This window comes from Eutrema salsugineum, unplaced genomic scaffold (genome assembly GCF_000478725.1).
Source record: "Eutrema salsugineum unplaced genomic scaffold, Eutsalg1_0 scaffold_9, whole genome shotgun sequence".
Lineage (NCBI taxonomy): Eukaryota > Viridiplantae > Streptophyta > Magnoliopsida > Brassicales > Brassicaceae > Eutrema > Eutrema salsugineum.
Window position 1 is genome coordinate 1,245,605 of NW_006256342.1, and position 13,240 is coordinate 1,258,844.

The 13,240-nt window shown below is 39.2% G+C and overlaps 3 protein-coding genes across 10 annotated transcripts; 1 reads left to right on the forward strand and 2 right to left on the reverse strand.

Moving 5' to 3' along the window:
* Positions 1 to 15: 15 nt before the first annotated feature.
* On the reverse strand, positions 16 to 7,618 carry LOC18009413. 4 transcript variants are annotated; one of them, XM_024151716.1, is made up of 19 exons: positions 5,934 to 7,618; positions 5,176 to 5,261; positions 4,754 to 5,095; positions 4,595 to 4,678; positions 4,135 to 4,503; positions 3,911 to 3,968; positions 3,571 to 3,685; positions 3,400 to 3,470; positions 3,054 to 3,275; positions 2,703 to 2,950; positions 2,394 to 2,603; positions 2,082 to 2,282; positions 1,952 to 2,005; positions 1,796 to 1,861; positions 1,570 to 1,701; positions 1,431 to 1,484; positions 1,277 to 1,336; positions 785 to 1,186; positions 16 to 666 (listed from the first exon to the last, which is right to left on the reverse strand). In XM_024151716.1, exons 1-19 carry the CDS (start codon positions 7,210 to 7,212, stop codon positions 466 to 468), a joined length of 4,254 nt encoding a protein of 1,417 aa, XP_024007484.1. In that variant the 5' UTR covers positions 7,213 to 7,618; the 3' UTR covers positions 16 to 465. The 4 variants fall into 4 exon arrangements, with proteins under 4 accessions (XP_024007484.1, XP_024007482.1, XP_024007493.1 ...); XM_024151714.1 differs by having other exon boundaries at positions 16 to 669; XM_024151725.1 differs by having other exon boundaries at positions 293 to 659.
* A 1,373-nt stretch (positions 7,619 to 8,991) lies between these two features.
* On the reverse strand, positions 8,992 to 10,354 carry LOC112086587 (uncharacterized protein ycf45-like). 5 transcript variants are annotated; one of them, XM_024155563.1, is made up of 5 exons: positions 10,141 to 10,354; positions 9,891 to 10,068; positions 9,507 to 9,789; positions 9,296 to 9,346; positions 8,992 to 9,191 (listed from the first exon to the last, which is right to left on the reverse strand). In XM_024155563.1, exons 3-5 carry the CDS (start codon positions 9,714 to 9,716, stop codon positions 9,132 to 9,134), a joined length of 321 nt encoding a protein of 106 aa, XP_024011331.1. In that variant the 5' UTR covers positions 9,717 to 9,789; positions 9,891 to 10,068; positions 10,141 to 10,354; the 3' UTR covers positions 8,992 to 9,131. The 5 variants fall into 5 exon arrangements, with proteins under 5 accessions (XP_024011331.1, XP_024011326.1, XP_024011337.1 ...); XM_024155558.1 differs by having other exon boundaries at positions 9,891 to 10,058; positions 10,141 to 10,322; XM_024155569.1 differs by having other exon boundaries at positions 8,998 to 9,191; positions 9,507 to 9,761; positions 9,891 to 10,058; positions 10,141 to 10,322.
* A 1,363-nt stretch (positions 10,355 to 11,717) lies between these two features.
* On the forward strand, positions 11,718 to 12,804 carry LOC18009412 (putative glucan endo-1,3-beta-glucosidase GVI). Its single transcript, XM_006389992.2, has one exon. It carries the CDS (start codon positions 11,720 to 11,722, stop codon positions 12,749 to 12,751), a length of 1,032 nt encoding a protein of 343 aa, XP_006390054.2. The 5' UTR covers positions 11,718 to 11,719; the 3' UTR covers positions 12,752 to 12,804.
* The last annotated feature ends 436 nt before the right edge of the window (positions 12,805 to 13,240 follow it).

Here is a 13,240-nt window from a genome sequence, read left to right on the forward strand (position 1 = left end):
GCATAACCAACAAAATTTCAGACAAACTATTATACCCTTCTGTCAGATTTTAGACACAATGATGAATATTTACACTTACGCAACCCTTTTTTTCTTTTTTTGCTTTATACAAACAGAATTACACATGATCGATTCTTCTTTATAAGGTCATAGGGAGCTTTTTTTCTCACTACCCTGAATCCAATCTGAAGCCTTTTTTTTCTTTACTCTCAAATCTCAAACACTAGCATAGCCACAGTTTGTTTTTGAGTACCCAAAAGCTTCACAAGGCCTTTTTAGCTGAGAGTCTCAGTCGCAGCCACAGCTCTTTTGTAGCAAATTAGCAATACCATCTGTTCTTTTTTTTTTTTTGTTGCTTTAAGCCAGTTGGTGAATCCTGGTAAGGGCGCAGAAGCGATGTCCACCACTAGCCAGTATCTTAATCAGGGTAAAGAGCAATGAGCCCAAAACATATGTTCTCAAGCTTTACCCGTCTTTACCTGACGGATCACCTGAAGAGGCCTTCTGGTTTATTGGCTTGTCCGATGAAGCCGCCTTCGGGTTGCCCGGCTTGTCTTCTTGCAGGCAATCAACAGGAACATAGAAGTATCCCTTTGGGAGCCGCCGGTTCTTGAACGAAGCTTCATCCGATGTCATCACAAGCTCCTTCGCGAATGTTTCTACATGCTGCTATTATCAGTTATCAAGATAAAACAATTATAAGATCTCATGAATAAAGTTGAGTTGGGCAGAAAGAGTCCAACTTACGATGCATGTAAACTTAGGACAAAAAGTTTCTCCTCACCTTCTTGGGCTTTGAGTCTTTATCTCCATCCTCTGAAACACTAGGTGAGACTATACAATGTTTGCGGGGAACGGTTTTCCCGGAAAATATTTGGCTTTCGGTTGGCTTACGGGAAAACCGACCCTTGGAAGTAGCACTATCGTCGGTTCTCTGATCAGTGTCCATTAAAATGGGACCTTTGCCTCGGCGCTTAACAGAGGCTGTGCTGTCAATGGTGATATCATCTGACCTCTGTATTGCTTCACTGCCAGATATATTACTATCTGGATGACCTTTTATTGATGTTGTCGCTGAGTCCGACGACACTTCTGGAAAAGAAAATGGATTACGGACTGGCAAGGACCGTGCTGCGTGATCCCTTTTGGCAGCAAGTATTTCATGTGAGGAAACAGCCAACTCTCGCTGCAAATATACCATACCAGTGACAGGTCAAGCGCCCATTTGTTTCATTTCAATTATAAGAAGATTTAGGGTTTCGGTAGTTCAACTTACCTTTAACTTCTCCCTCTTGACTATCCGCTCACACAGAAGGCGTAATCTCTCCAGTTCAACCTGGAACAGATTTAGCAAAACTCCAAGAGTTAAAAATAATTTGATACGACAGCAACGAAAAGCAAAATAATTTGCCTTTGCTAAGAACTCCTACCCTATAATGTTTGAGACTTTTCAGCTCCTCTGCCCCATGTTTCTGAGATTCGGCCTGCAAATACAGTCAGACAGATCTAAGCAACCTTATTATGCAAGTAGGCAATCATGAAGATGACTAAAGAGATGACAAATAAGACCTTTGCCTTCTGTTCCAAGCTGTGCTTCTCACAGTAAGCCTTATGTGGAAGTTTCCCACCACCAGTCATATGAAAGCCCGCATTTCTGGCACAGGATGGGTGAAATGTCGTCTGGCAGTTACCATAACTACACTGTAAATAGACAACATAAACTTTTTGTTCAATCGTTGTCCCAACACCTGAAGCTAGATGTCTTCGGATAAATAAAGTAAGAAAGGGTGAGTACCTTAATGCATGCACCATATATCCGTTGGCATATACAACAAGTGTCCGTGTTCTTGGCCAGAGACTCCTAACAAAGCATCATACATTAAGCTTTAGCATTTTTAAACAGCTTGAAGTTGATTCTGATTCTGCATTCTAAAAATATATATTAACCCACCATTCCCTGCACAGGATTTATTTGCCCCCTTCTGAAGGTTGATTCCAAGGACCACTGCAAGAAATTTTATACCAAATTATTTGCAATGTTCATTACTGCAGATAACTGCTGCTGTAGAAGGAAACTTCACCTCAGCACAAAATGCATGTACCCACTGCCCATTTGTGGCCTTCCTAAAAGCCCCAGTTGTGCCAGCACATAAAGTACACTCTGTAGAAGAATACGGTTTTTCCCAAAAATTGAAAGAACCAGTAGATTCCGCACATAGTTCACAGTACCAAGGACCAGTAGATTCTTTAGCACATTTGTAGCAATCCATGTGAACAGCAACCTGTAATTGAAGCTCTGATCAGATAACATACCGTGCATAAAAGTTGTCCCTAAAAGACAAAATCATACCTTAATTAAACACTATATATAATTCACAGGAAATGTCTATCACCTTGCAACTAGAGCACACTACAATCAGGTTCCATATAGTTTCAGCGCGTCTGCAGATGTCACAACTTCGTGGATTTTCTGAAAAGTCTGGTGTACGATGATCAGACCGTTTGTCAGATGGTGGACTGGAAACAGCCATCTTTAAAAGTGTTTCCTTTGTCTGTGGCACTAGGTGAGAGCTGCCAGTCACTTTACGTCTAGAGGTACTCATCTGTCCGATTTAAAACCAACAAGAATGATAAAGGATAAGAAACATGGCACAAATAGAATAAACACACGGAGGAAAAAATCTAAACGTAGCAACAACAACCTCTTGTTGTACAGGTTCTTCTGTCATATCTTTCCTTAGCGATGTATTCCGAGAAGATGTTGCTGCTGCAGCAGTAGCAGCAGCTAGAACAGCCTGGGCTTGTTTGTGTCTTTTCTCTTTCCTACCTTGCTTTCTTGCTTCCCTGACATCATGGAAATATTTTTTGACCAGAACATCATCCCATCTTCGTCCATGCTGTTCATCAATCTCCAGGGGCAGCTTTTTGGTAACTTCATACACTAGATTGTCTGACAAAAGGAACCAATTTCAAAATAACATAAAAGAAATTAAATAGTGCCGAAAACAATGATGAATTTGAACCATGCAAATAACAATGGGCAATAAAATTACCAGATAGTTGCTTTCTTGGAACTGCAGTGCTAAGTAACTGAAGCTGATAATATAGAAGTTCTCCTTCCACTTCATCTTCAGGAGACAGATCCAGTATGCCCAATTTCCTAGCTTTGGATAACTGACAGAATTTGTCTCCGCAATCTGCATTCTGATTGTGGTGGTTACAACAGATAGTGTGATTGCCAGCGTCCTGCAGATGTTTGTTTCCTTCTTCAGGGCCTGCCAAATGTTATAATGTTACCAAATGTCCTAAAAGCTGTGGCGTAAATCACAAAGTCTCTACCATCTGGTTTGTTTATCAACGTATCCACATAAGAATCCTCACTGCTTTTCGAGGTCTTACCCTTGCCCATCTCTGACAATTCTTTACGGATATAAGGATGAGGATTGAAACCAGGATATGGTTCATTATCACTGCAGCACCATATATTAAAAAAAATGATTTAGTAGGCAGAATGTTTATGTAGCCGAGAGAACAATAGAGACTGCCTCCTCATTGTGTTTCGGAGCTTACAGGAGATCCAAGATAATAGGGCTTGGACTGTTCAAATTTCCATTAGTCCCCAAGGAAACGGCATTCTCCAGAATGACTCCAGAAGAACTAGAGTTGGATTGTTCTCCGTGATCATCTACACAACAAATTAAAAATAAGATCAGAAGCAGTTACCATCAACTAAGAAAAGATAAATAATCAAGTGTAATAAACATTGGACGACGAAGAGACATCCTCAATAGAAAAAATTCCAAGCAACTAAGTAAAACAAATTAAGAAAATACAAAATGGAGATAACAAGCATTGAGAATTGCTACATGAGATATGCAAGAAGAAATAGTGAAAAGTTAGAAGAATATACCAGAACGATTAACAGAACTTTTCCCGAGATGAACTTCCTGATCAACAACTACTGATTTCTGTATATAAGAAACAAGGCACAACGCCAAATATCTCATCAGCAGGTCCTTTGGCATGAAAATAAGTATGCAGAAGCAGCTGCGTTTGAACCTTGGTGACAGATCTAGCAAGCCTTTGATAACTAACAAGTAACAACTATTTGTGATGCGAAACATGGGAAAGTACCTGTTCTTCTGGAGAATGATCAGATGCCAAATTCCCAGAACTATCTTTCTTCAAGACTGGCCCATTAGCTTTAGCTTCATCAACCACAATACCATTACCAGTACAATTTTCGGCAGAGGTACATATCGTATTATTATTACAAATACTGCTTTCGGGTGTTCGCTCCAAAGAAAAAGCCTTTGTGACAGCAGGATCTAAGATGTCCGAATCTAACATCACCATATCCTCAGTACAGTTAGCTGCCCGACGCTCAGATATTGTAGTGTTGGTACTTCTAAATTTTTCGCCTTTGTTCCGGGCACCCATGTGTGCATGCTGGTTAAGCCATTTAACTATCTTGCCTAGTAAATCAGGCAGCAAGTCTCCATCCTATAGTTCAAAAATTTTAAATCAATATACAGAAACCCACAATGAGAACACAGAGGTTTTAACCAGGTATACGAGAAGTTTTACGCGTTACCATAAGTTTGGCATTCAAAGCATCAGGATTGACCCCAATCTCTGCAGCCACATCCTTCACATCCACTTTCCCCAGATCGATCAACTAAAAATATGTGAGTCAGTGAGCCAGAGAGTCAACAGGTACAGATAATCCAAAAATTGTAAAGAGTATTCAGACCTTTTTCAGAATCAATCCAAAACTAAGAGACTCGGACAGGGTTCTTTCATTATCGGTGCTTCTCCAAGTCATCTCTGATTCAACATTGTCTGTTGCAGACCAGTTAATATTTGAACGCGGTGATCCCAGTTCTCGCACGTCACTGTTTCTCGAAATATCAGATCCCGGAGTTCCTACGTCAATTCCCATCTCATCGTTTCTTAGGTGACCTTCTCTTACACATTCTGATGGAAGATGACATACAGGAGAACGACTATCAGCTGCAATAATTTCTCCTCCCTCTATGGATCTTCCACTTTCTTGAATATCTGAATGCTTCGAGCAGAAAGCTCGCAGTTCAACCTACAAGTTTTTTTCTTATGTTGTTAAAGAAAAATCAGCACGAATGTCTATGATTCCGTTCTGTAAGTGGTGAAACTTACAGTATCACACCCATGTTTTCCCCAGACCTCTAGCCTATTCCCTGCCTCCCTTGCACATATTGGATGGAAAGACGTTCGGCATGATCCTATGATCAAAAGATTGTTATAAAGTAACAATTACAAATCTGATATCCACCAAAGACTGAAGAATAAACTGAATCAAAGGAAAGTGTAACAAGTAGTTCCATGATGAAGCCATAAATTTGGATAAGTAAATCAAGTAAGAACATAGGGAGCGGAGAAAGGTAACATTCTTTGCCTTTTTTATTTTAGTTAGGTCCAAACTGCGTGCAAGTTTCCTTTCACAGAAACCCCGCATAGCAAAATATTCATATAAGAAAAATAGATCTAGATGTAAAAGATGGTTTCATTCGCGATGCAATCATCACATAGTAGCCTGGTATAAAAATGATAACACTCCATGCGATGAATAATGTCAACAAAGCATTTTCCAGGTATATATGATCCAGACAATTGTGTTATCTGGCGCATGCAAAGCAAGGACTACAATTGTGAGCACAATAATTAAGCCCAATTGCAGGTGATATATAGGCATTTTCAAATGGGCAGATTATGAGCAACCAGTACTCGCTATTTGTTAGCCGTACGTGTACTTTTTTGCACAATTGTCAAGTTGTTCCAAGGAAGAAGCAGCGTAAGTAAATGACCCAAACTATAGAACAGAACATGTCATTAATAATATCAATGATACCCATGCTCAGAAGTAGACTGGATGCACAGAAAGCAACAATACATACCATTACAACACCGAATGCAAGCACCAGATTTCACCTTGCACAAGTTACACAATAACTTCCTCCGAGTTTCTTTTATTCCAGGCAAATTCAGGATAGGCTCCATTTTTTTCAAGTCTTCTATATACACCTCAGGCATCCACAGAGAACAAAACAGATGAGCAAACTCCGCTGGCCCACCATTCTCAGTTTTAGAGAGAGCAGGTTTCAGGATGCCACCCTTTTTGGGACAAAGCAAGCATGGTCTTTCAGAATCACTACGAGCATTCTCCAGCTCACACCATGAGCACAACCACGATTTATCTGTATCTTCAACAACACCATAGCATTTTTTATGAACTGTAGCTTTGCAGGAAGAGCAAACAATCAGCTGGTTATGATATTCCTTGGCCTCACCAGTGCAGCAAAAATCACATAACAACGCATTGCCTTTGCAAGGAGCGGCAACCACTAATTTTCCCAAACCTGCATCACCACCAAGACGCCTCCGCTTTTTGGAGGGCTTTTCTGATGTCAACAAAATCCTATTTCTACAGCCTAAAACCCATTCTAAACTACCAGAATAGTCTGTCCCAGAGGATAATTCATCCCCCACATTGTCAACACTCATTGGCTGCCCACCATCCTCGTTCACCTCTTCTTTCTTTACTGTGCCTTCAGATATCTCTTTGCTAAGAAGGTCTTTAATTTCTTCCAGAACAACGCCTTCTGCACAAACAACATCCTCATTCTTTGCACTCGCATCAGTTTCCCTCTGTTGAATATTAATGGATTCGTATTCCACAGATGGCACTGAAAAGCAGTTTCTAGAAGATAAAGATCGTAGAGATGCTAAATCTGACAAAGTTTCTAAATCAGGCAATTCTACGCGCCTAAAATAGTCCTGATGTTCAACCCAGATGCTCCCAGTTCGCAACTTATCCCCTTGCCTAGAAGACTTCTTCTTCTTCTTATCCGTCCCAGAATGAGACTTCTTATGCCGTTTCTTGTTATCCGTTTGGTTGAGCAAATTAGCAAACACAATGGGTAGAGTAGGCACACTTGCCACCAAAGTGGAGCCATCTTCAGGAACATCATAAGGAGACCTCTCTGAGAGATTTTTGCTAGCCTGAGCTAACAAATCGATTTCCGGCGAACCCTTATCCTCAAAGCCCTTCTTCCCATTTTCCTTCTCAGGCGTAGCCCTGCGAAATGGTCGGCAAGGTTTATCTTCAGCACCACAACCTCCGTCCACTCCCCTACCCATCATCTTCTTCGGCCACTGGCATTGGTCAACGTTCATAACCGACACAAACCACCACCATAAACTCCCGCGCGGCCCATGAAAAGGAACACTTAACCCTAACGCTGAATCCCCAAAATGACTCCGCCTTCAATTTCGTCCTCGTGCACCTCCCAGGTAACGGGAGAAATCAGCCGGTAATCAAAACCCTAACCCTAATTCCCGAAGCCTAAACCTAACCCTAGCCTAGCTCCACCGTACCAATCTTGGCGCCTTTCAGATTAGAACGATAGAAGAAGAGACGAAGAAGATGGATAAAAGCGTGGCTAAGATTAGGGTTTCTTCAAATTTCTCTGGTTCATGTTCTTTCGGATCATTCCCACGACTGGTTCGATTATTTTTCTTTTTTTCTTTTTTCTTTTTTTTTCTTCAGAGAGATTTTCGCGTTATTTGCAGGCAACAGAGGAACGGTTCATTTTCGGCAGAAATTTTTTTTTTTCTTTCACCTTTTTATTCAGAGAATATGATAGAGAGGTGTGAGGCGTAGGGTAGCACTCGTGCACCTCCTCTGTTTCAACACGTGTTACGTTTTAATTCGTTAGATGACTCACGAGATACGAGCACGTTAATTCATTCCACTCTTTCATAGAGCGTACGGATATGCTTTTTTTTAATTTACCTCCCTTTCCTTAATTATTATATGATCCCTCTTTTTGTAGTAAATGGAGATATTGATCATACCTTTTTCAGAAGCTCATTCAGATCCAAATATGATTTCCTTTCAGATCCCTCTTTTTTAGTTTGCTAAGAGATCCCTCTTTTATATTATTTTAATTTTCTGTTTTGGTGCCTTCGTATTGTTTATTATGACGATTCCACTATTTTTAGTACTTGTTGGATTTGCTCTATTTCAAACAAATAAAACCTTGATTTTGATTGATTCACTAAAAGGAGGTCGTATTAATTCCATGTGATGTACATATATGCTGCATGGCAATATGAAAAATGGTTTTTTGAGCCCACTTATTAAAAACTATAATCCATTGTTTAGAATCCTTTGGCTTTAAAATTAATTGAGTAACAAAAGTTAGATGGCCAAACCAGTAGAATTTAGCTGGCTTGGCTAATGCATATATATATCAAGGAGCTAAGGTTATTTCAATTAATTTTATATAAAGGTATTTTAAAACATTCTTTATGAAAAGTTGGTATTGGAACCTCCAAATCTGTAGAAATTAATATAGCTGACGATAAAGTTATGTGGTTATAATAAGCAAAGCTCGTTCACAAACCGACGAACTAGTAAAAAATGTATACATGCTTAATATTTCTGCTTTCGTAAAGTACTTTGCTTAATATATTGCCAGGTTGTAAATTAGTAAGAAGCTATCAGGTCTTGATATTTTTATGTGGGACGATGGGTTTCTTCCACATCTTGGTTCTTGGACCAAATTAGTTTTTCGCATTCCGTTTGGAGTATTAAAATATATCATGTGTGATACAATGTGAATTATTAATGAGATTTTATCTCGTCATCAATCAATAATTTACCCGTAAGTTATCTATAATAGCGTATATAATTTATTAGTAAACATCACCGGAGTATGTTAGAGCATCATTATCCCTAAAATTTCTAATGAGTTTCTTAACAATTTTTTATTATTAATTATAAATTAAAAACTCTTAACAAGAAACTCAATATTTTTGATGGTTCATTGCAAAACCTCTAAATGAGTTTCTAAAAAAAAAAAAAATTAATAGTGAAGATTGGTACTAGTGAGAAGAAGCAAGCAGAGGGAAGTTTTAATACCTCATGTCATGTTTTTCTAAATAGACATGGACACACAATCTCCAAATTGCATTAGTCATTTATACAAATGTTTTTTTTGTTTTTTCAATCTACTGACAACACCTTTGTTCACAAGAAAGACAGAGTTTGTGACATGAACAACCATTAAAAGGAAAACTCAGATGCCTTGTCAATCGTATGACTTCCATCTTTCTATCACTACGTTGAACTCCTCATCTCTTCTCCTTACCTAGAAATCGAAAACCATAGTTATAATAGCCTACACAAGTCAAATCAGTTCCCTTTACATCTCAACCGATCAACCATCATTATGTATATTCAGTTATTGTGTACCTCAACCATGGGGTTTCTTCCTCGAAGCAACATATCAACACTCTTTTCAGTCTGCACAAGAGTAAGCCAAGAATATATTGAATGTCAAGAAGATAGTGACTGCAGAGGCAAGAACAGATTTGGTGAAAAAATCAGTAAAGGGACAAAGAACATTGAGAAAAAAAGCTGAAGCAAAGGGACAAATATAACATTTCAGAACAGCAATTATTACCAAGTCTGAAAGAGTAGGATTCTTTATGATGTTCTGGAGCTGTTCTCCATGAGCAGTGCCAATTAGCATCACTCCCCGCTCAGCAATGGAACGACAAGCAAGCGCCTCAGCTTCTGTGCCGATCTCATCAACGATGATCACCTGAAACATATGGTTCTCTACTGCCTCGATCATCACTTTATGCTGCAAAGATGGCTTCGGCACTTGCATTCTATGCACCTACAATCGCCGAGTGTGGAATATCGCCGTCTCCTCCTATTTCGTTACTTGTATCAATTATCATCTAAACACACATTGCACATACTAAATCACTTTTTATCAAAAAGAAAAAACCAAAACCTTTCAGGGCTAAGAGAAATATAGAGGAAGGACAAGAAGACCCACCACTCTTTTTCTGGAATTCATCGGACAAGACACAAGCAATCTCTAGCAAAACAGTGGTCTTGCCAACACCAGGCCTTATGATTAAAGAGGATATCAAATCACCATCAAATTAAAGAGGATTATCATCCAGGTTCACTGAGATAACGTGCGTCAGGTGGTCTCCCAAGTCTGTAATCACCTAATTGAAGATTCAAATCATCATTTTTCTCAAAACCATCATTGCCAAAGAGGAAAGTGAAGAGTAACAAACCTCTACGAGCTGGTTTTCTTCGCGAATCGTTTATGAGACGGTGACATAGATCTCGGGGCGTCATAGGTGTATCGGCTTGGAGGAGACGGGCATCGCGTCGGAGATGTGGACGAAGATGAGGATGAATCGTCGGTGGAGATGATTTGACCGGGAAATGGTCGAAGAATGAAGAGTCGGAATCTGAAGAGGAAAAATGGTCAAGAATTGAAAATTTGGCCGAGAGATTTGTCTGTCCAATAGATTTATGACACGTGTGGAATAAGAATCGTTTCTTGCAGATCCCAAATAAGAATCGATTTTTATTAATTTTGGGCTTAAAACATTATTTTATTTGTTTTTTGGGCTAAGAAACCTATATAAAACTCTGCGATAATGATGGTCTTACGGCCGCAACGGCAACAATCTCCCGTCGCCGTCAGATACAGTAGCTTTATAAAAGAGCAACAAAAATCGACGCCATTCGTATGTACGAGGCCCTTTGTCGACGGTGGCGACGGAAGGGAATCCACCGTACACGAGCGTGGATAATGCTATGGCTTACAATATGGGACTTCGGGCTTGTGGTGGATCTACGCAGATACGGACGCCTCGCCGGCCGGAGACGGCCGTGGATTTGTTTCTGTTCGAGATGTTAAAGGAGGATCAGAAGCAGGGTCCGGTGGAACAGAGTTTTGGAATCTTCGCACCTGATATGACTATTGACTCCTGTCTATAACCTTTGTTACTAGAATACTAGTGTTTAAAACTCTTTTATGTATAAGTGTTCAGTTTTTCACTTTAAAAACCAATTCAATTTTATATTTTCCCATTTTACGCTATATCGTATGATCTTACAAATTAATAAGCTAGAAAGGTAAAGATATGTCATAGACAAATCAATAGAAAAATAAAGAACTATTTAATCCAAGCTTTAAACGCGCTTTATTGAAAGCTGAAAATAAAAGTTAACGATGGTTCGATACAAGATAATTGAATTTTTTTGCCGGTAGGTGGAGTGGTGGACAAGATATTGAAGTTTTTATACATGACATGAGTAAGAACCAAAACATGATGATCAAGTCTTGCATATCAATATATCATTGGTTTCAAAATTTTCGATCTTTTTAAAGGATTTAGTATAGCTTTGGATTGAATAGCCCAATATTTTGCAGATTTTCTTAACATTGTAGAGATTTTTATGTTATTTTAAACATTTTTAATTTACCTTTTCAAACAAAAAGTTTTTAAAAAATCTTAAATCTAAAGCCATCTTTACTCTTTAGCCAAGATTTCATGAGGTAATTTAATCAAGTTCTTTTAATGTCATAACATTTTAACTGTACATGACAATAAAAATACAAAACAAGATATAAACGTGCTCAAAAGTTCCTACAGTCAAAAGTTGCTATGTCCCATTTACATGTCATTAATAATATACATAAGATTCACTAGCACATTTTCTTCGATATTACTTCATTACATATTTAATCAACACCAAAGATAGATCACAATAGTAAAGTCCACATAAACCACAAAACATATATATACACAGACAAACAAACTAACATATGCATGTATACCAAAATAAAGTAGCAAAAACATGAGCAACATAATGTTCCTCGTAATCACTCTTCTCTTTCTTTCAACCAGATCAACTGGAGTCGTCGGAGACACTCTGTTCGCTGGAGTTTGTGACGGTAGAAACGGAGACAATCTTCCATCTCCGACCCAAACAATATCTCTTTACCAGAAAATCAACATCGGTTGGATAAGACTGTACGAGCCATTCCCTGACCTCCTCAACTCCTTACAAGGAACCGGTCTTCTCGTAGCCGTCGGACCAAAAAACGAAGAGATCAAAACATTAGCCGATCAATACGAGTACGCCGTAAATTGGGTCAAAACGTTTATAGCACCATACAACGTCTCTTTCAATTGGATCACGGTGGGAAACGAAGTGATCCAAAGTGAGATCGGACGGTACGTTCCACAAGCAATGAGACATATAAAAGCTGCGTTGACCCAAACCGGAATCTCAAGAACGATCCACGTCACCACGGTCTTATCCACAGCCGCGCTCGCTAACTCTTATCCACCATCAGCCGGAGTATTTAAACCGCAAATAACCGAAGTTTTAACCGAAATCGCATCGGTTCTAAGCTCTACTGATTCACCACTCATGGTCAACATATACCCTTATTTCGCATACGCGTCTGACCCTAGCCACGTGTCGTTAGCGTACGCCACGTTCGGTTCAGATAAACCGGTCGTGATCGACGGGAATTACCAATACACGAACATATTCGATGCAGCTGTGGACAGTTTCAACGCGGCGTTGGAGAAACTCGGACACGGAGGTGTGAAAGTGTACGTGGCCGAGACGGGTTGGCCTACGAGAGGTAACCCTCCGTACACGAGCGTGGAGAACGCACGTGCGTATAATCAGGGGTTGCTTAAGAAACTTACCACGGGTGCTAGGGCTACGCCGAGGCGGCCTCAGGTTCCTGTGGTGACGTTTTTCTTTGAGATGTTCAATGAGGATTTGAAGCAAGGAGAGGTTGAACAGAGCTTCGGATTCTTCACTCCAAACATGGTTCCTGTCTATGATATGTGGAATGTTAAGTGTCTCTAGCTAGGAACAGAGAAACCCAAATCCTAGTTTGGTCATTTGATCATCTAATCTGACCGGAACATATAAAAACATCGATACCAGTTTATGTCTTATTATTATTTTTATATTTTTTTGAATATCCATTTGTTTTAAATAATCACTTAACTATGTAATCGATTTCCCTGATGTAAATCGATTCCTTCGTGTGCTCATCTTTGTATGGTTTTGCTTTTCTGTTTTTTTAGTTCTTTTTGTGGCTCTGTTTAAGAGAACACTCTTTATGATTCTGCCATCTGCCTTTTAGTGGGCTTTTCTAATGCAAGTCAGATGGAAAAAAAAAACTATGTACAACCCGATTTGAATTATTTGAACTTGTATTTATAGTTTAGGTAAATACCCCCAAAACACCCTTCAAGAATGAGTCATTTCTATCTTATATGGATACAATAGTTTCTGTAAAATATTATTTAAACTTTCATCTCTGAATATCAGCTTATATAGATTTTAAAA